Source organism: Podarcis bocagei, assembly GCF_964188305.1.
Source record: "Podarcis bocagei genome assembly, chromosome: 17".
Taxonomy (NCBI): Eukaryota; Metazoa; Chordata; class Lepidosauria; order Squamata; family Lacertidae; genus Podarcis; species Podarcis bocagei.
The window spans coordinates 4,579,674-4,601,836 of NC_138143.1; the positions used below are offsets into that span (position 1 = coordinate 4,579,674).

At 49.5% G+C, this 22,163-nt stretch overlaps 1 protein-coding gene across 1 annotated transcript in view; it reads left to right on the top strand.

The window, feature by feature from the left end:
* The first annotated feature begins 754 nt into the window (after nucleotides 1-754).
* Nucleotides 755-22,163, top strand: part of PLXNB3 (plexin B3) — a 55,226-nt gene continuing 33,817 nt past the window's right edge. Inside the window, exons 1-5 of the mRNA XM_081177181.1 lie at nucleotides 755-834; nucleotides 6,471-6,540; nucleotides 9,757-10,854; nucleotides 10,974-11,153; nucleotides 21,445-21,570. Of these exons, the coding sequence (XP_081033307.1) occupies nucleotides 6,505-6,540; nucleotides 9,757-10,854; nucleotides 10,974-11,153; nucleotides 21,445-21,570 (1,440 nt within the window). The 5' untranslated portion in view covers nucleotides 755-834; nucleotides 6,471-6,504. The remainder of the gene's footprint in view (nucleotides 835-6,470; nucleotides 6,541-9,756; nucleotides 10,855-10,973; nucleotides 11,154-21,444; nucleotides 21,571-22,163) is intronic.

Consider the following 22,163-nt stretch of genomic DNA (forward strand, 5'->3'; position numbering starts at 1 on the left):
GTGGCTCTTTTACACCTTTGCCGCGGCTCCGGGGCGGATACTAGCGAGGGGAGGAGGCGCATTGTGCGCCCCGACACTCCCCACTGTGGCGGGTGCTGTACTGGCTGTGACGTCGCATGGGGGCGGTGCGTGCGTTAGTCACGCACCGTCCCAACGTCACCTTCCTGCCCGCTGTCAGATTAAGGTAAGAAACAATATATGCAGTGTTATATTTGTTTTAAATGTCGCAATGGTTTTGTGGCTCCCAGTTTTTTTTTCTTCAGAAACGGGTCCAAGTGGCTCTTTTTGTCTTAAAGGTTGCAGACCCCTGCCCTAGGAGTTGGCTCCTATGTCTTGTAGGACTCTCAAGAGAGACCTCGCAGGAACCCAGAAACCTCTTCTCTGGGGGCAGCAAAGTGGGAGCCGCCCCTTGGCTTCTGCCGCCCGAGGCAGCTGCCCTGTCCGCCTGGTGGGCTCCGGGCCCCGCTTGGCCCCTCTCTCTCCGCTTTCTGGCAGGCTCGCCTGGCTCCCCAGAGCCACTCCTGCGCGCGGGGAGGGAAGGAAGGAAGGCAGGAAGGCAGGAGGCGCGCCCGGCTTCTCCAGCGGCGGCCGCCTCGGGGCGGCAGGGGGCGCCTGCGGGCCTCGGCTCTGGCCCGCCGCGGGGCTTTGGGAAGGGGCGGGCAGGCTGGGCGCCGCGAGCGGCTCGGAGAAAGGGAGCCGCTCCGGAGTTGGCAGCGGTGCATTGTGGGGAGTGGCCGCCGCCGGGACAAGCCCTGCCGCCGCCGCCGCTGCCGGGAGCGGCTCTGGGTGGCAGCGGCGACCGCCTGCAAGTTCTTCTCGGCGCGGGCTGGCCAGGTAAGGCGCACGGGCGGCGCGCTCGGCAGAGTCTCTCCGCCGGGCTCCGAGACACCCCCTTTCCCTGCTCCCAGTTGCGGCTCGTTGCCTGCCGCGGAGCCCCTCTCCGGGCGCCTTTCTCCGGCTCCCCTTCGCCCCTCCGGGATGCCGCCCCGGGCGGGGACCCTCCTCCTCCCCGCAGCGCCGGGGCGAAACTTGCCTCTCCGTCGCTCCCCCCCTTTCTCCCCGCACTTTCCCATTCCTGTCCCATCGGGGTCCCGATCCCCGCCCCTTCTGCGAGCGGAGGCGCTGCTGGGAAGAGGGAAGCGGCGGCTGGGAGTTGCCGGGGGTTTCGGGCGGCTGGGTGGGCTGCATGGCCCTTTCTCCAGCGGCGCCCCTTGCGCAAGCGGGCTGCTTTGTGTGCCTGCCTGCCTTGCCCGCCTCCCTGCCCGCCCGCCAATGGTTCTTCTGCCCGAATTGTCGCGCTGGGAGATTCCCAGGCCGGGCGGCGAAACAGGTGCTTTGGGCCGGGACTCTTTGGGAGTCGGCGGAGGGTCTGGGCGCGCGCAAGGAGTGGGAGGCGTGGGTGAGGCCATGTGGGGCTTGCATGGGGCAGCAGCCCGGAGGTGGGGAGACGCTCGCCTTTCGGAGAACCAGCTTTGGTTCAGCGTGGCGCGTTTTTGGCGGAGATGCGCAATTGGAAAGGCGGCTTGTTTTCCGTGCCTGGGTGGATTTCCATAGTTTGTTTCTGCTTGCATCACACCTTCTCCGGTAGCTTCAAAGAGGTGACAGGTGGGAAGGGCATCGTTCGCCTCTCCCTAAATGCCAGAGTTAGTAGGGGCTGTTTCCCCGTCCCTGCGAGCACGCCCCATTCATTGGCAGAAAGGCTGCTCGATTTGTGCCAGAGCTCAGCTCTGACCTCTTTTCAGTGCCAAAATATTTAAAGTAAAAGAAGATTGCCAGGCCCTGAGAAGGTGCAGAGTGCGTTTTCCGTACCACTGGGCAACCGCAGAGACACCGCACACATTGGGAATTAGGAGGAAGGGCTGGCAGATCAGAGATTGGTGTTTCCAGGCAGACTTGCGTTTTGTCACCATGTTGCATGTTGTATTTTTAATAGGCAACAAGCGCTGCTCCTTTTTCACATGTCCACATCATAGATAGATATGATGGATTTTCTTTCAGTTTTCCCCATTTAAAAGTTCTGCAGCTGAGCTGGCCAAGAGTAGGGTCACTTAACACCATGATTTCAGGATAGATTAAGAAAGAATGATTGCAGCTTGGAAAGTAACATGCAGCCTGAGATGAGTTGGTGTGCCTTGGGGATGGGCAGTAGCTCAGTGGCAGAGCACATACTAGCCTGTCAAAGGCCCCAGATTCAATTCTCATCTTCTCCAGGTAGGGCTGCAAAAGACTCCTCTCAGGAACTGAGCAAAGCTGCTCCCCATCAGGGGGACCAGAGACTGGAAACCAGACCATTGGCTGTGCTGACTGGGGCTGATGGAAAATGGAGTCCCACAAGACCCCCACCCCTGGTGTAGACAGTACTGAGCTTGATGGACCAATGGTCTGACTTGGGATAAGGCAGCTGAGCTTGGGGGGGGGGGGTAAGTGTTCTCATTTTGCACAAAGAGGCAATGCGGTTGCATGGTTTGCAAGTACAGTAAAGTAAAATTAAACTAGTTGGAATGATGCCTTCACCCCAAAATAAATGGGTCCCCCAGCCTTCCACCTTAACGTGATCCCACCTGTGCTGAAAGCTGATTTCTCTTTGAACCCACTAAATTCCTTTTTATTAAATTAAGCAGATATTTGCATACAGAAATTATAACTTAAAATACTAATAATGATACATAGCAAGGAAAGGCACACAAAGGATATGTATCTATGTATAATTATTAGTATTTTAAGTTATAATTTCTGAGTGTGTTTGCCACCAACTCCACCTCACCCCTCAAAAACCTAAAACGTAGAATACTCCTAAGGATACAGAACAAGGAAAGGCAAGTGGTAGGCTAGCTATCAGCAAACTGGGGGAAAGGACCACGCCCCCCACCATTTGCTGAATTGCTAGCAGTCCCATGCTGACTTGTTTTCTCCCCTCACACAGAGGTGGGATTCTGTCTCCTCCTTGTGATTTGAAGCTAGGACAGCCAAATGGATATGTTAAATGTGAAACTCTCTTTTTTTCTGACGCTGGGGTTACAAAGGAGTGAGGGGAGGAATGCTTAAAGAAACCAGATGTGAAGGTGTTAGTCTTCAGGGGAAGGTTTGCAGGGCAAGCTGCCACGTGTAGGTGAGGGTGGGAGTCTGTCTCTCTCCTGCCTCCCCCCTTTGCTGTCTACTGCAGGGCAAGTCCCAGCAGGCCTGACTGCTGCCAGTCACACAGTTATTAAACTCACAATGGGTGTTTCTTGGTTTGTCTCATCTTTCTAAAGTGGTGTGTACTTATCGGGGTGGGGAAAGACCACCTTCCTCCCCAGAGACTTCAGCCAGTGCACAGTTAAGCAGTGGCCAGTGGGTTGGGTTGGGGAGAGGAATGGATTTGCCAAGAACTCAGCATCACATGATTCTAATCCTGTCGTTGTCTGCCTCTTCCCCCTCCTCCCCTCGCACAGCAGGGGGTGGGGGAAGGATTAGTGCCGGTCTTCCTTTAATGGGACGGTTTACCATAGACCGGCAAATAGTGCTTAATGTTTGCCTGGATTATATAACAAACATAGTGATTATCCTCCCCTTGTTTTCCTTCTCCTTTATAATGTGTAATACTTGGGAATGTGGGGGGAACTGGGATGGCTGTGTTCAAGTCTGGGATCCCCTCCTAGACCCCAGCTACAGGCCCCCCTCTCCCCACCCACCCCAGCGGCCGGGGTGTGGGTGTGTAGACGCTTCTCGGTCCTCACCCATATACCTGCCACACATGCTGACACTTGCTGCACAGGCACTTCGGCTGTGGTTGTTTTTAGATCCTTTTCTCCAGCGGAGGGGGGCTGCTGTGGTTCCCAGCCCCACTTGCTGCTGCTGCGTGAGGGATTACTGAGGCCGCCCACGGTTTGCTCTTGTGGCACCAGCACCAGCAATGCGTGTTGCCCAGCGTAGGAACCTGTGCGAAAGGCAGCAGTGCCAGGCACTTCCCAGGAGGAGGAAGAACCTGCTTTCCCGCTGGAACAGGTGTGCGCAGGGAGCCTGAGGCCGCGTAAGGAAGAAATCCACAGGGGGCGGTACCTCCGATGGCCCTGGTCAGGGTGGTGGTCGATTGTGAGTGGTGGGTTTGTGTGTGTGAAGGTGCCTGTTGCTGGAAAATAACAAGTGCATAGATATGTTGAGGTCTGTCTGAGGGGACATGATGTGCTGCCGTGCTTGGTAGGGCAATGCTAGTGAGAAGGGTGTGCATCTGAAGCCTCAGCGTTGAGGAAACGAAGAGAGGTTCATGACGAGGTCCCAGCCCCCCCCTCTTGGCTGTGGTCCCTTCACGTCTGCCCCACATTTTCTCCTCTTGTCTTTTTCCCCCTTCACGCTCTGACTTGCTTTGACGCCCTCTTTCAGCCTTCCGCGCGCTTTGCTGCCCCAGAGCTTGTTACCCTGGGAGGCACTCAAAAGCCCCATTGATTTCCTCCCACGCCACTGTCTGTGTCCATAGGAGTCTTACCCGCCATGCCTGCGCATAAGTGTGTGGCTGGTTATACACCATGCATTTAAAGCACACACCTCCCCCAGATAATCCTGGGAACTGTAGTTTGTTAAGGATACTAGGAATTGTAGTTCTGAGATGGGCAAGTTACACCTCCCAGGATTGCTTAGGCAGGATGTGCTTTAAATGCACGGTGTGCATGCAGGCGGCGGGGGGGGGGGGTTGGCACAGAGGGAGAGATGTCAGGTTATTGTACCTGCAATTTCCCCCTCCTTTCCCCACTTTTCTGGTGGGCTTTGGCACTTGTAGGGTTAAACACGCTGGTTCTGACTCCCTGCGCCAGAGTCTCTCATTATTCCCTGGACTGTTATCAGGGGTGGCTCTGTTCCTGCCCCCCTACCCCGAGCCAGACAAAGGGGGCATTCAGCAGCCCCTGGACTGGCATGGCTCTCCCCACGCCTGCTTCCCGCTGTGGGGGCGGCTGCGCTGGGCGCTCGCCAGGGAACTGCAGCTTGTTGCTGACCCCGACACCTTCTCAGCCGAGGCCTCTGCTGACTCCAGGGCGCCACAGGAGGTGGCATTGTGGGGAGTGGCAAAAGCACCAAGGGTGGGGCGGGCCTGAGCCCAGAGCAAGAGTGTGTTGTGCTGCCCCAAACCAAACTTTGCAGGGGAACAGAATAATCAGGACCCATTGTGACAGGGCCTAGGTACCTGGGGAAGGCCTAGTGGAAGCAACACACTCCTGACACCTTGGCTGTTTGTACTTTGTGTACACTTTTTCTCTCTCTCTCTTGTTCCCTTTCCTTCCCCTTCTGCTGCTTCTCCCCACCCACCCCCTGCTGGCCGTAACCTTAATCTTGCACCCACTCCCTAGTGGGGAATGTCCTGCCCCTCCCCGCTCAGGCCAAATGTCCCCGATTCTGCAGCTCCAGCTGGAGCCGGCAAAGGGGGATCGATGATTCAATGAGGCTCTAATGGAATTGCTATTATGCTATAGCATGGTGGGGGCACAATAATTGCTTGGGAAAGCCAGGGGAGGGGTGCTGCTTTGAGAGATTGAGGCTGAAATGGGCTGGACCTGACTGAGCTGGTATCTAAGCTCCTAGCACCAAAACTTCACATTAAGGCTTCTGCCAGGTGCCTCATGGTGGCAGCTGCCTCCAGCAGCAGATTTTGGGCAGGAGAATGGGAGACAGGCAAAGTCCTGATCTGTGGGACTCAATCCCCCTTGAGACGTTTTGCACCAGCTCTGCTGAAATGAACAACTTTGGTCAGTCTTGTGTGCAGGAGACCTTCCCAGTTGATTAGGCCCCCATGTTAATTAGGGGGTGTTAACTGACTTCTTCTCCCACCTCCTTCCTCAGGTATTAGGAAGCACTGTAGCAAAATGATCAGAAAGGTTTGGGAATGAGTTTATCAGACAATATTCCTTGACTGGTTTTGCCTTTCTTAAGCTTTTCGTTTAAATGGTTTGGGTCAGCCTTGTGCTGCTTTATGACCTGTCCCCACCCCAAAATTAAAAAGGGCCCCCCCAGGTCCCAGCAAACCAGGCACAGCCATCCCCCTCTCCCTTCCAATTAATCAATAACTCCATGCAAACAAATCACAAGGGATTCCTCTGTTCCTCACCCAAGGGCCAGACACAAGCCCGACCTGTCCATCTCTTGCAATCTCAGGACCCCCCCCCCCCCAGCCTGCAATAGCTGCCTTCTCCTGTCTCTGGCAATGCCCTTCATTTTGCACCCACAGCCCCTCTCCCCTCCGCCCTGTTTCATTCTCTCTGGGGTGCCAGTGCTATGTGTATAAGTTGTGAGAGCTCTGTTTCTAGGGGATAATGGGCCCCTTTAGCCCCCGTGTGGCTCTGTGATGGCACAGCCGAGATGGGAACAGTGGGGGCTTTGATTGGGGAAGGTTATCACAGCAGCCATTGATGCAGCCTTGAATTGCCATCTAACCTCTCCCCCTCTCCGTCCCCCAGCACCCATGTCAACTCACCCGCTGGCTTATCTCATTCTTCCACCCATAGGGATGCCTGCTGAGTCTTCCTGCTCGACGCCACCATGTGGGCGCTGAAATGCCCCCAGCGCAGCCAAACGGTAAGCCTTGGAAGTGTAGGAAGGGGAAATTGCAGAGGAGGAAAATGGGATTTAACAGGGGAGGCCCAGCTGTGCTGGAGTACCATAGTTCCTGGGCAGAGTGGATGTGCATGTGTGCGCATGTCATGAGCTGAAGCAAGTGCTGGAAAACCTTAGTTTGGTGTGTGACACATTTCTGATACTACCCTGTGATATGCTTTGATGACAGACTTGGGTTGCTATTCCGTGCTAAGAAACGTGGACCAGGATTCCTGAAAGTGTGTGTGTGTGTGTGGTTCCTTTTGTCTCCTTTGCAGCCCCACCCCTGTGCCATTGTCTGCCTGTGTGTCTCTCTCTCTCACCTTCCCCAGGGATTTTGTGTGTGTGTTGGTGGTGGTGTTGCTACATGCGCTGCCTCTGCTCCCTTCCAGCTGTTGCCAGGAGGGAAGGGGTGGGGGTTACTGTAAGCTCTCGTCTCTGTGCTTCCTGCCTGCCCACCCCCACCTGAGACTGGGCGTAGGGGGAGATGGAGGGATGAGACAGAAGGTTTGGTTTCCAGCCAGGATGTTGAATATCTAGGTTCTGCACCCTCCCCTCCTCCAGCAGGCAGATGGGCCCATTTGCTGGGCAATGAGATAAGATGGAAGGGTGGTGTTTGTGTGTGCTTTGCTGGCTTGGGAATTCCACTGGAGAGGAGGGAGTGGGACAAAGCACCTTCACATCTGTGTGTTTAGGCAACAGCTGGGTCAGGGGAATTGGAGCAGAGCAGAAGGGGGAGAGGTCCACCCCCCCTTAGGTGCCATCTTCCTGATGGCATCTGTCTGGGGCCTGCGAGGGGGTGTGCGTGTGAAGAGGAGGCTATGCAGTTTACTTGTTTTGAATTACATTCTTTGCACACTCGTTTGCTTCCTGTGCTAACATGCAGATTGGCTTGCCAGTTCACACTCTTCTTCACTGGCGCTCTCTTTTTCCTGCCTTGGCTCCAAACTGAGATTGCTAAACCTGTAGAATATCCCACTCGTCTCCCCATCAGTGCATTATTGCTTTTTAAAAAACAAACAAACAAACAAACCACAACAACCAACCACAACAACCTATTAATTAAAAAGTAGTTCCATTTCTCTCTCTCCTCGTCCTGCACTTGTGAGCACACATTGTGCCTTGAGTGTCTTGAATGTTTTTGTAGGCATTGCCTTTGCAGGCCATTTAAAGAATAGCAAATACAAGCAAAGGCCAGAGTGAGGGCTGGGCAGTGATGAAGCTGCGAGCATCCTTGCGCTGTTCACGCCCCCATTGGCCACTGTCTCCTGCCTGTGTTGCTGTCTGAGCTGTGACCTCGCTTGAGGGAGGGGATTAATTCCAATGGGATGTGGCTTAATCGCCTTCCCTGGGCTGCTAAATCCTAGTTGGTGTTGGAAAAGAGGAGGAGGACACTCATTTCCAAGGTGAAAGCGGACTGGGTCCCCCCTCCACTCCTTCCACTTCCTCTTGGGGGTAATTTGAGCGGCTTCTTGCAGCGCCATGTGGGGAGACAAATGAAGGCAGGACTTGGTGTCTGAATGATGCGCTCAACTCTTTAAAGTATTGGCCTTCGGGAGGGGAGGGAGAATTCGGGCTGCTTCAGGCAGCAAAATGTTTTGGGTCCGAAAGGGCAAAGTGTGGGATCCTGGGCTCGCTGTGGGAAGGAGGAACTGGAGTCACCATTCTGCAGCATCCATTGTGGTGGGCAGAGCGGGGGAGAGGACTAATGTGTGGAACTGAGCACCAGATGCGGAAAAGGGGCACTGAAACTGGACGTTGAGCAGCATCCTAAGTCAGGGAGGTAGAAGACGTGTGCCAGGACTCCTGGGCAGGGGCGTAGGAAAGGGGGTGGGGTGGGGGGTGGGCCGCCCCAGGTGCCATCATGGGGGTGGGGAGTGACAACTTATCAAGGAACAATTACTGCCCTACCAGGGTGGTTCATAAAAAACTTTTTTTTAAAAAAAAATGCCTGCTCCAGACGTCTGATCCTACTACACTAGGGATTATATAGCTACATATGAAATTTCATGCATACCACGAAAACATCTGTTTACTTGGCCGTTTCCTATGTCGTGAAGGCTGAAATTTCAACAAAGCACATGCCTTTGCTAGATTCTTTTTGGGCATCTACTAAAAGCATTCTTCTTTAGGCAAGCATAACTAGATGCTTAGGAAGTTGAAGTAATTTTAACCTTAATATTTTAGCTTTTTTATGTTTTAAAGTAGGATTGTTAATTATTCTTGATTTTACTGCTGTGGTGTTTTTTGTTTCGGTAAACCACTTTGCAGGTTTTTAAAAATAAATTTTATTAAATAAATAAACAATAAATATAAATAAAATAACACAAGCCAAAACACAGTCCATCCTGTAGATTTAAGCATCTGTCCATAGTCGCCTGCTTGTTATCAGAGGCTCAGAATCCACATTCCTTTGTAAGAAAATATGAAATAACGTAAAAGCATTTTTGCAGGCAAAAAGAAGAAGAAGAAGAAGAAGAAGAAGACTCAATGTGGGGAGGGGGGAGTGAGTGACAAGAAATTTCTGCCCCAGGTACCACCTGACCTTCCTAGGCCTCTGCTCCTGGGTTCTTGGTGCTGCCTTAAAAGTGTGGTGCACAGAGGACGCAAGATTGCACCTCTTTACTACAGACCAGTCTAGACAGTCCCTATCTTGTATTCACAAATGGTGATCAGGATTCCAACTTCGCTTGTAAGTGTATAATTGGTGGAGTGGAAAGAGATCTTCTTTTGCCTCCTCATTAACCCACCCTGACAAGAGAAACCAGACAAAACATCATCAAATTGGCATTGCATCTCTCTGTTTTGCACAAGTTAGTCTGGTTTTACTAGCCCTGGGGAACAGTGAGGAGAGAGTGTCTGCCCAGACTTTTTGCCGAATGTTGATGGTGCATTTCACTTCTCAGTGTCAAAATCCAGCACCGGAGCCTTGATCAGCAGCTCCTCTTGGAATGTGGTACAGATCCTATCCAGGGAAAAAGATCTGGTGCAGAAACCAGACTATGTCTCCGGCATGGTGATTCCCACATGACATGCTATGCCACAGTTCTGTGCTGCATGAGAGCGGCTAATAAGTCACGAGACTTATTTGAATAAGTTAATTAAATGTCTCCTTTGAGCCTGGAGTTTCCACACGAAAGAGGCTGCCTGCTGTGTCTCTGAGTGCTAATCATGCCTTCTCTTTCTCCTTCTGTCCAGGATTTGGCCATGTTCCTAGGCCACTTGCTGCTGCCCTCGGTGGTTGCCCTGACACTCCTCCTGCCGTCATACCCAGCTGCTCGGCCCCCTTCCTACCCATCCTTCTTGGTCCCCAACACGACTTTCAACCACCTGGCCCGAGCCCGGGACACAGGGGCACTGTATGTGGGTGCCGTCAATGCCTTGTACCAGCTGAGCCCCGAGCTGAGGTTGGCAGGGCGTGTGAGAACGGGGCCCGCGCAAGACAGCCCCGAGTGTCTTCCTTTCCGCGACGCACGCGACTGCCCCCAGGCCCGGCTGACGGACAACTCCAACAAGCTGCTGTTGGCCAATGAGCGGGCCGGGGAGCTGGTGGTCTGTGGGCAGCTCTTCCAGGGAGTGTGCGAGAAGAGAGCCCTAGCAGACATCAACAAAGTGCTATACCGTCCTGAGGATCCCGGTGACAACCAGTTTGTGGCAGCTAACGAGCCGCGGGTTTCGACTGTGGGCTTGGTGGGGCAACATGATGGCCGTGACCTGCTCTTTGTGGGTCGTGGGCTAACCGCAAAGCTCTCCGGGGGCATCCCACCATTCACGATCCGGCAGCTGGAAGGACCCCAGGCGTTCTCCAACGAAGGGATGGGCAAGCTGGTGGTGGGGGACTTCTCGGACTACAACAACAGCTACGTGGCAGCCTTTGCCTCTGGGGGCTACGTCTACTTCCTGTTCTCTCGGCGTGGAGCAAAGGCGCAAATGGAGTATCGCCCCTACCTATCGCGGAGCTGCGTGGACGACACTAACCTCTACTCCTACGTCGAGCTGCCCCTCGAGTGCCGGGACGCAAAAGGGCATGTTTACAATCTGGCTCAGGCTGGGCACTTGGCATCCGGCTTCCCTGGGGACGAGGCAACTCTCTTTGTCGTTTCAGCCGCTGGGCAGGGCTCCACTTCCTCGCCGACAGCGCAGACAGCTTTGTGCTCCTACGGCTTGGGCGAAGTGAACGCAGCCATGGAGCAGACACGGCGGCTGTGTTACACTTCGGCTGGAATGGGTGCCACAAATGAGCAGGAGGCCGCCATTGAATATGGGGTGACCTCACGCTGCAATTATTTGCCTAAGGTGAGAGAGAGAGAGGATGGAAGTGATTGCCTTCTCTCCATAGGGGAAGAGGCAGGGGCAGTGGAAAGGCTTCCCTAATCCAGAGGTGGCTGCATTCCAACCTTTCTGTTGATTTCCAGGAGTCGCCAGAGTCTTACCCTTGTGGGGATGAGCACACACCTAGTCCCATTGCTAGCCGGAAGCCACTGGTGGCCGAGGCTCTTCTAACTACCATGCCAAGACTGACAGCCGTGGCGGCCATGATAGAAGCAGGTCATACCATCGCCTTCCTTGGAGATGGTGTTGGGCAGCTGCATAAGGTAATGGGCAACGCAGTGACAATAATCTGAGCTGTGGGCTGTATTCCTGCTGTGCTTCCACCCAGGTGTGCACCTGCTAAATGGGTGTTTGTGTTACTGTTTTCCTCCCCCCCTTACATATTTGTTTAAATTTATTTAGCCCATATTTCTGCATAGGTGGTTTTGTTTTTATTTTGTGTTCATCCTGTGTGTGGCAGGATCCGTAGGATGATTTGGAGTGGAGAAGCAGCAGCAGTGGGGAGCAAGAGTGCCTGCAGCTGCTTCTGTGCTCCAGATCACTGCTCCCCAAAGCTGTTCTTCAAGGAAAATTAAAAAGGGAACTTGTCTGCTTGTGTTCACATGTTTTCATTCATGTTTGACTTATTGGTCACTCACTTCAATGTAGGCCTTATGCAATCGGCCCTTTGGTCTGTCTGGATCCATGTTCTCTACATTGACTGGCCTTGATCTTGAGGAGTTCAGGCAAGGTTGTGTCCCAGCCCCAGCTGGAGATGCTGAGGATTGAATCTGCATGCAAAGCAGTTGCTGTACTACTGACCTATGTCCCTAAGTCTGTAAGCGAATCAAGAGTTAGACCCAAAACCATGTGTGCCTTTTGATCTTACTTTACCTTCTTCAATATCCTATAAGGGGGAGGTATAGGGGGAAGGCAACTCCATACCAGAAGTAGATACATTTCCGCAGTTTGGAGTTTTCAGACCTCTAATTATGCATGTGATCCACGTGTGTGCAGAGCTTGGTATAATTTCTACAAGGTCTGGACCTCTTTTGCTCCAAAGCGCTCCGAGTTTGAGACTCTAAATAAGTTAGCATCTATGTGTCTTAGTCCCGCAGTACAATTTATTTGCGTAGGCTTGGGAGATACCTGCTACATGTGTGAGATAAAAAGTGGAACTTCTTGTCCTGTTTGCAAGATGTAAAATTTGGTATTGGTCACTAATTCAACATCCTGAGAATCTCCTCCTCTCTCCCTCTCTTCAGAGCAGGTCTCTAGCTATATTGGTGCAGAAATAATTGTTTAAGTAGGTGGTTGATGCCTAGTGATGCCTCTGAAACCAGAGAGGAGACAAAACTAGTGTAAGGATTGGTCACTGCTCTTCCCCATGAGTAATAGAAGCAAATTGTAAACCTGTACAGGCAAATGAAGCGCATGCAGATCGGCTTAAGTTTTGTAATTCCTTTCAGATTATGGAGTATATCTGTTTGGAGTGCAGAATTAGTTCACCCTGGAGCAGAAATTTAGCTTTTAAAAAATGTAAGGTGTGTCTGGCATATTTCCTTCTCCTCCTGAGTCTGAGATTCCATTTTCCCACAAATTAAAGACCAAAAGAGTATTCTACAGAGAGGGCTGATTTGGCACATCCTGCCTGTAGGGGTAGGACTGGGTTTGATTTTGATTTTTAATTGCATGTTTCAAGCCATTTAAAATTGCATGTTTCATGTGTGCAGCGCCAGCACCTGCTGCCAAGCAGGCTGTCCCTCCCTCCCTCTTAGTCTATACCTGAGACCTACTACACTGCACAGAGTGAAGGCTGTTGTGTTGCTTATGTTGGAAGCATATTGTAAATTTTCTTGCATCGGGATGATTGCTGGTTCTCTTTTGCCATATGACAAGGAAGAGCTAAGTGTGGAGGATTTTTAAAAATTAAACTAAGTGTATAATAAGCAGTTTTTCCAAATGCCTCACAGAGCAGGAAGCCCCATAAAAATTCTCCTCTCACTAAGAAGGAAAGTGATAGGAGATCCTTTCGTAGCATAAAGTACTTACTGCAACTCTTTCAGCTCTGGAAAAATTGCTCTTGATTCCTGGAACTGAGTTGAGGAGAATCTGGAGACTTAAGAAGGCTTGTCGGCCTTTTAGAGTTTTTGCTGTCTTTGGCTTTGCCATACTGTATTCTGTCATGTGGTTTCCCTTTTGGACTGGCCACTTACTAAATAGTGTTTAGTTGACTGATCTGCCTTTTAACCAATTTTCTGATTTCAACTATTACCTAAGTTTGTAGGCCCTCCCCCCCCCCCAGTACAAGCGTATTGGGGGCCGGCATAATGAAGGAAATGTTAGACAGAACATTACACTTTAGTAAACAAAGGCAGCCATTTATTCCTCCTTGCTCTGCTCTTTTCTCAGGGAAAACCCACTGTTAGCTCTAAATCAGAACAAATGTCAATCCAGATTCTGGAGGAAACCCACATTGCTGTTTGTTCTGATTGAACACTGAAGAAGAAGTGAGGACAAACCCTTTCAGTAACAGTCCAGGACCAGCATAACCTAAAAACATGAGCATGCTTTACTCTCAGCCCCATTGTTCTAATATTGCTGATTTAACTAATTAATTAACTGTGGTTACTAATTCTGCTCACTATAAGGGCCTAGGGCAGTGATTGATCCACTCTTCATACCAGTTGAGGCTTGTAGTCCAAGGTTCCCAACCTCTTCCTCTCTAGTAGAACCTCTCCGCATATCTCAACACACACACACACACACACATATGTGCCTTCAACCTAGAATCAGTGGTGCCCAGTGGGTTAGTGTTTTCCATCCAGGTGAGAAACTGCATCAGTAACATGGGTTAGTTTTCCCACATAGTTCCTCAGGAGCTGCAGCCTTGCACTGCAGTTTATTCAGGTTTAGGCTAGCGTGCATAACTTTGCACTGTCTAGGGACAGACTTTAGCAGAAATGAGTATCCTGAAAACCTCAACTTTCATTTGTTAAAGCAGGTTTCTAGGGTGGAGCAGACCTATATCTTAGGGGCAGACCTCCCTGCAGTTTGGGGGCTCAATCCTCTGTTGCACTTGGGTGGAAAATGCTAGGAAAGTCTTCTGACCTGAGGCCCTGACCGTTAGAATAGCCACTACTAGATGGACTAGTAAATAAGACAGCAGCATCATGTGTTCAGCTGTGGAAGTAGCCATCCACATCGTTACAATTTTATCTGGTGAAGGTCTCCAAAGCCAGCCTGGCGCCGAGTAGGATTTCCAGAATCCTGTCAGTCATGCTTTGCCCTCCCTGCCCTGCCCTGTGGAGTGGTTTCAGACTGTTCTTTTTCTGTACAAAGGTTGGGTCCTGTGAAAACTCATGGCTGGGAGAAGAGAATTGGCCTGTGTGCTAAGCAGCAAGGGAGCAGTCCTTCTTGTCGTACCAAGGGTCCGGGGTGGGTGTGTTCGCCATATCCATTTCCCCTGTAAAGAGTCAGCCATTGGCTACTCTCCACCACCCTGTCCTAGCTGGTCTGGGGCGTAGCACCCACACAACTTTCACTATTGCTGGGCATATTCTCCAGGAACATGAGGGTCCCACACATGAGCAGCCTGCTGCCAGTTTGGGGTGAGGATGATGCCAAGGGGTACTGGGTGCTTCCTCCACCCCAATATTTCCTGCTGTCCCATTTGTTCCTCCAGCTTTCATTCACGCTATTTCATGGTCCTATGTAGTATGGATGAAGTTCTTGCTCCTCTGTTACCCCTTTGTTCTCCCATATAAGTTTTTCTGGAGTAGTAAATTTAGGGTTGAAGTGTGTGGGAGGGAAAGGGATACGTGCAAGGGTGGTCTCTGTCTTTGAGTAGAGACCCTCTCCTACTCTCTCCTACTCATGAGAGCCAGTATGGTGTAGTGGTTAAGAGCGGTAGTCATGTAATCTGGGGAACCGGGTTCGCGTCTCCGCTCCTCCACCTGCAGCTGCTGGGTGACCTTGGGCCAGTCACACTTCTCTGAAGTCTCTCAGCCCCACTCACCTCACAGAGTGTTTGTTGTGGGGGAGGAAGGAAAAGGAGAATGTGAGCCGCTTTGAGACTCCTGAAGGGGAGTGAAAGGCGGGATATCAAATCCAAACTCTTCTTCTTCTTCTTCTACTCTCTGCTACCTGCTATGTAGGCTCCCAGGACATCTGCCCCAGGCACTCTGCTTGACTACCAAGCACGGATACAGGGCAGGTTGCCTTCTTTCCAGAAGAGATCCCCAAGGCTCTTGGCTCTTTATCTCTTTCTCTTTTGCCTGTTAGCTCAGAAGATGAAAAGCAGAGGTGATTATCTCTGCCTTTTGTTGGGTTTCAGCCTCTCTTGTTGCTATTTGTCACTGTGTGTTTTATAATTTTGTTAAAATTAATTGCTTGAAGCTCAGGGGTTGTGCTGTAGTTTTTTCCTTTTTTTATTTACTCCGGGTAGTGCTTCTGTGCTTTAACTTGGGAGTAGGGAACCTGGGGCCCTCCAGATATTGCTGCGCTACAACTCCCATCACCCTGGACCATTGGAAGGCTGTCCAGCAACATTGGGCGGGGGGCACAGGTTCTCCTCCCCACTCTTTTCACTTTTTTCTTCTTTTGTTGGAGCCACTGCAAATACTTTGATGAGAAACTTTCTCATCAGTATCCCTCTCGGAAGCTTGAGCTGCAGGAGAAGGTAGTGGCAAGGGATTGTTGCTACGGTTGTTCCATGGTTCTCATTTGCTAAAGCAGAGCTTTCCAAACTTCATGTCAGTGACACGCTTTTTAGACATGCATCATTTCACGACACAGTAATACAGTTTTTCTAGAAAACTGGAGGTTAAACTAACCCCTTTCCAGCCCCAGGTGGAGTGTGGGAACGTTTGTGTGACACCCTTACACACTGCAGCCGACACACTAATGTGTCGCAACACAGAGTTTGGAAAGCTCTGCACTAAAGGCTCTTCCAGACGTCCTTTTTGTAGTGCATTCATGTCAGTTTGTGCTTGTGCTGCTATCGGGGCAATTATGCATGATCCTGCTGTCAATATTGTTTGCGCTAGTAAAAGTTTCAGCTTCCTGCTGAAATCCTGTAACTCATCCCACAAATGTTTCAGAGTTTTCTCCCAATGTAAGTGTGCTGCGGTGTAAGACTGCCTTTCTAGATGGCAATAATGTGATAAAACTGAGGAGGCATGACTGAACAACTAATAAAGCGGGATGGTATGTGGGTGGTCCAGTACACGTATCTTTATCTTATGCGAGGGTCAGGTTCTGGGGTCCATGTGTAAATGTAAAATTGCAGGAAGCCAAGGAGCCATTGTCCCCCTGCAGGGTGGAGGGCTGCTTCCTGGGCTCTGGGAAGGGCAGTTACCAGCGCCCTCCTGTGACCTTCTCAGAAGTCTTGGTTATCAGGCTTTGGGCAGGAGCCTTGAGGGGAATCTAGGCTGCTGCCGGGGCCCTCACACTGCCTTCCCAAAGTTTAGTAAGCAAAGAAAACCTGCTGGGTGCCTGGGTTGGGGGAAAATAAATAAATGGAGAGTGAGGAATGGTGGGCTCACCCTCTCTTCGTTTACTTATTTTTCCTTTACTTGCTCAAAGCTGAAATCACGTAAGTGAAAGCAGAGTACAGTGCTTGTTACCTGCACACATCCGTCACTAATGCACTGTTCTACATGTTGTGGAGTAGACTCACCAAACATCTGAAGGGACCCTGATAATGTGTCCGGTGTCTTTTTCTGTTGTGAACCACCTGGGGATCTTTGAATGAAGGGTGGTGTACAAATTTATTAAATCTTCTTTTCTTCTTCTTCTTCATTTCCCCTTCCTTCAAGGATCTCCCTTTTTTTCGTTGCAATGAACCAATGAGATACAGTTAGCTGAGAGACCATAGTAACAGAGCCAAGGTTACCCAGTGAACTTCATAGCTGACAGGGAATTTGAACCCAGGTCTCCCCATCACTCACTACACCACACTGGCTGCCCAGGGTAGCATGATGTCAGCCAAGACCCTCCCAGACAAAATCTCTCCAACTTGGGGGCAGAGAGAGGTTTCTGGCAGGCAGAGTGTTTGGATGGCTACCCAAGTTTCTCCAAAGTCTGGACGTGCTTCTTAATAGTGCTACCCTTTGTTTTCTCTCCCTCTGCCCACAACAACCACATTTGACTGTTCTCTTACACTTTCTTGGCTTGATGACTAATCCTCATCTCTCTGTTTTGCCTTTTTCTGGTTTCATCCTCTCTCTCCCCCCTTCCTTCCCCTTCTTCTCAGTTGTGGCGCCCCTTCTTCTCCCCACCCCTCACCCTTTCTCATTACAGTATCTGTTTTGCCCTTGTTTCTCCTTTTTTACATCCCCCTCTTTACCGGCTTCTGTTTCCTCAATGGATCAGTTTGAATGTGGCATTCAGTTTTTTCTTTTTTAAAAAAGCTTGGCTCTTTCTTATCTACCTTCCATCTCCTTATTTGCCCCTTAATTGTCTTTGCTCTACAGATCTGGGCTACTTGTTTTTACTTCATGCTGGTGTCCTTTTCTCCCTCTTTCCAGCCCCTTTTTTCTGGAACTCCCTGTGCCCCCCTCCTTGCAAGTGTCTGAAAACTGATCTCCTCTGCTGAGCCTTTAATCCAGCCTTGCAAATAAGCCCATAAAAATTACTAGCCTGCCGAGGGGCTGGCAGATGAGGGATGGAGAACTCTGTTCTCTTCAGCAGCTTTCTGCATTTCTAGGCTTGGTGTGCTGGGAAGGGCAGTCCCCTTATTGCTGCGCGCAGAGGAGAGAAGGAGCTCTCCATCGCCTCCTCTGCCAGCCTCCTCACTCAGCTGCATAGCATTCTATGTGCTCATCTGCATGCAGTTCCTTGTCACCAATGCTACCAGCCACTGCTTAAATGCAGCCCAGCTTTAACCTCTGATCTCTGCCTCTTCTCAATCTTCTTTGGTGCTCCTCCTTTCTTTATAGTTCTGTTTCTGTGTTTGGTTTGAGATTGTAAGCCCAGGGACCTGGCTTTGTTCTCTTAACCTTCATTATTCTACAGTGCCTACTGCATTATTATTTTATGCCAGCAGGCCAATGCAATTGTTTAAAATCTATCTCGAGTAGCCAGGCAACGATGATATTGTATTTTTTATGTTGCTGATGTTTTGTGAGAGACTAGTATAGAAATCCTTTTATTTAAATAAATACATTATTCCCCATAACTGAAAGGAGTAGGACAGGTTTCGCAAAGTAAAGAAATAATAATACAGTAAAGATTTATTCCAGTACCTGACTAATGTTTCTTAGTGCCAAGCTTGGAGGTTATGCATAATTCTGCTGTAGCCTGAATCAGGCTTGTGTGGAATCTAACCCAAGTCGCCCTTCATTTTGCTAAATTACTCTAAAGTGTCTTAAAATTATTTTATTGCATTTTTATTCCACCTGCCCGCCAAGGAGCTATCCCATAACGACCCTGTGAAGTCCGTTAGGTGGAAAAAGGCTGACCTGAAGGGACACCATGATCTTCATTGGGAACTGGAGCCCAGAGTCTAACTTTGTAGCCATCACACTGTGATTAGTTAGCTATCACATAAAGATTAATGTCCCACATGGTATTCATTTAAAAAACTATAATTTTTGCTGGGATCTCTTGGTATGTTAGTCTTTAAAATATCAATACTGGATATGACTTGACTTGGGGTGCCTACATTTGTGGCTCCGTAGGCATTCCTGAGCTCTTGCCTGCGTAGTTTTCTACACAATGGCCGTCTTGCATAACCATGGCCCACATCTCTGCTAATCTGTTTGCCTTCTGCAAAAAAAACCCCTCTTCGGGTAAGATTACTATCACTTGGAAGCTGAGTGGGAGGAGAAGATCGTAGTCAACATTTGCCATTTCACACCCCAGAAGGACACTTCCTTCAAAGAGCTGCATTAACAGGGAGTATCAGTGCTTTCAGAAACTATTGCAACCTCTGTGAAATCAGCCATTACCCCGCAATTGTATCTCTTGCTACACACCTTTTTAGCATTCTTTTGCAATCAAAGGGAAACACCTACCATGCTTAACAACCTGAAAATCTATGGTCAGGAATGTGTGTGGGCACCCAGAGCTGAGTAATAGCCAACATTCGCCTACCAATGCAGCTTCGGCCTGTATTTATGGCCCCCATAGGCTTGTCCCCTGTATCTTGCAGTGTCTGTAGATCAGAATCTTGGAAGATTAGCCCTATAACTCGGCAGCAGGTAAATCTAAATTTGTCAGACTAACTTCAGAATTGGGAAACTTGTGTTCCTTCACATTGTTGCTGTACTAATGCAAGGTCCATAATCCCTGATCAAGAGTCACACTGGCTGAGTGATGGGGTTGGACAACAACATCTGGAGGGCCACACAGGTTCCCCATTCCTACACCATAGCAAGGCTGCAGCCAGATGAAAACAGAGAATGTGTGAAGGGCTGTAGCTCCATAGTAGAGCTGAACCCAGGGATTTATGCATAGAAATCACTTGTATGCTTAAGTTTCTATGTTCAGCCCTTGCTGTCACCAGTTAAAAGGATCCCAGACTGAAGGACTTAGAAAGCCACTTCCAGTGGAAATGAGTTTCCACTCAAAAGATGGATAATAATTGCTGTTTTTGTAGGAAGAACTAGTGCCTGAATATGCTTTTTCCTCCTCCCTCCTCCTCCCCTTTTCTTTTGTGTCGTGTCTCTTAGATTGTGAGTCAGAGGGCAGGGTCTCTTTTGTTAGCAGTCTTATGTAAACAACTCTGGGAGCCTTTTCAGCTGAAGAGTGAAAAGTGCTTTAAATAAATAAATGACTTTTCCATGGTGTTCCTATCTAGTATTTGTTTAGTGGTCAATCCTATGCAAGTTTACACAGAAGTAAGTCAACTGTGTTCAATGGGCATTATTCCTAGGTAAGTGTATTTAAGATTACAGCCTTTAAATGTTCTTTTGTTGGTTATTAGATGTTATCCAGCAAGTGCTCCCTCTTTTTCTGTTAAGAGTATTGGATTCTAGGTATCACTTTTACCTTTCTCTTTAAAAGCCTGCAGGCAGAGACAACATGTTTTCTTTCTTTCTTTCTTTCTTTCTTTCTTTCTTTCTTTCTTTCTTTCTTTCTGGGTGGTGGTGGAGCTTTTTGTCTTTCTCATGCTACCAGAAGGGCTGGTCTTCCCACTAAGCTGGGGTGAGGCAGCTGCCTCGGGCATTAGATGTTGGGGTGCCATTAAAGGGAAGCAAACTTTTATTTAGTTTATAGGTGTTGTTACCATGGGACAGGGCAGGGGCAGCAGCTGGATTTTTATTTTGTTCATATCTGCCTACCAGTTCATTTCTAAGGTGCCCTTCTACCATTTCCCTACAACATCTAAGTTATGTACACACACACAAACAAACACAGAAGCAGGTACTGGCTGCAAAACAAGCCTTGAAAACCAAGTCAATGAATGCAAAAGAGCATAAATAGATTTGCATAAGTACAGTAACTTTTTGGATAGGCATTGGGACATTTTTGCCTTAAATGGCTTTTATTTTAAAGGCTTATTGTCCCATTTCCTCAGAGCATCTCAGTCCCAGAGAAAAGGAGAAAATCTCTTCTTCTAGTTAACCATACTTATCAAAATGCCCTTAACTTGACATATGGAATCGGGACCAATACAGTGGTACCTCTGGTTAAGAACTTAATTTGTTCTGGAGGTCCGTTCTTAACCTGAAACTGTTCTTAACCTGAGGTACCACTTTAGCTAATGGGGCCTCCCACTGCCGCTGCGCCGCAGCGTGATTTCTGTTCTTATCCTGAAGCAAAGTTCTTAACCCAAGGTACTATTTCTGGGTTAGCCGAGTCTGTAACCTGAAGCGTCTGTAACCAGAGGTACCACTGTAGAAGAAAAAAAGCAAAGCCACACAGAACCCAAGGCAGAGCTACGTAGGATAAGCAACATGGTGCTGCCCTTCCCCTCTTCTCCAGCCATAAAAAGCCCAGAGCCTCTATCTGGGGCTTCTGTTTTCAGTGGTAACCTCATGTTTCTTATAACATGCTGCTTTGGGGAACCTCTGGCCCTCCAGGTGTTGCTGAACTCCCAATTCCCTAATTGCCTAATAGTCGGGGGGGTGGGAGTTGCAGTCCAGCGATACCTGGAGGACACCCCAAAGTGTGAACAGGGTTGATCCAAAACAGGATCCTTTTTTACTGACACTGGTCAGCGGTGGAATTTGAGGAGGAAGAATATGTAAGTACAGTGGTACCTCGGGTTAAGCACTTAATTTGTTCGGGAGGTCCGTTCTTAACCTGAAACTGTTCTTAACCTGAAGCAACACTTTAGCTAATGGAGCCTCCTGCTGCTGCCGCGCCGCCGGAGCACGATTTCTGTTCTCATCCTGAAGCAAAGTTCTTAACCTGAAGCACTATTTCTGGGTTAGCGGAGTCTGTAACCTGAAGTGTATGTAACCTGAAGTGTATGTAACCCGAGGTACCACTGTACAAGGACCTACATAGGGTGTTAACCTATGTACACTATTTCCAGAAGTGCTTAGCCTCAGAGGCCTCCTCGCTGTCATGTGCTTCCTAAACAACTTTTTAATAGGCACTGATAGCCCTTACTCATTTGTCTAGGTTTACCTGAATGGCACCGTGGCAGAAGTCTACAGCACCGTTCCCACTGGCCAGCGTTCCCCAGTCAATCCAGACCTTCTACTGGATGGCAGTGGGGCCCACCTGTATGTGATGACGGCCTCCCAGGTGTGTGAGTAGTCATGGGGCACCATCCCCTTCTCCCTTTACTTCTACAGCACTGCTGTTTGTCATCCTCAGTTTGGATGCAGGAAAGTTCTGCGTTGTATCTGCTTTTGTTGAGTTTTCATAGGACACCCCCCCCAAGTTATTTTCATGTTGAAAACTTGCAGCATTGCTGTGCTGCCTTGTGCAAAAAAACTTCGTTATGCGCTCAGAGGTAATCTAAGCCCTGTTACTAGATTATGAGGTGGTACAGAGTTTATAACAATCAATCTCCTTTATTGGCATAGAAAAAGTGCATGGATCAGAGCACAACACAGTTAACGAAACAGTAGGAGATACTTTAGGATAAAACTGTCCAGACATTGTGAGGTGCGAAAATGGCTTTTAGGACCTATGGTGACATACTCTGGTTTCGCTTCAGATCGTATGGTACAAAGTTGATTGCTACTCTGAAATAAATTTTAACTTACAAGATATTTCTTTTCCTGTATCATATTTAGCTTAGTTCATTGGTGTTGTCTGGAGTAGTAGGATAAGACAGTAAGGGTGACCTTTAGTGCCAAACTTCCTGCCCCCTCAAACTCCACTCCTGTTTT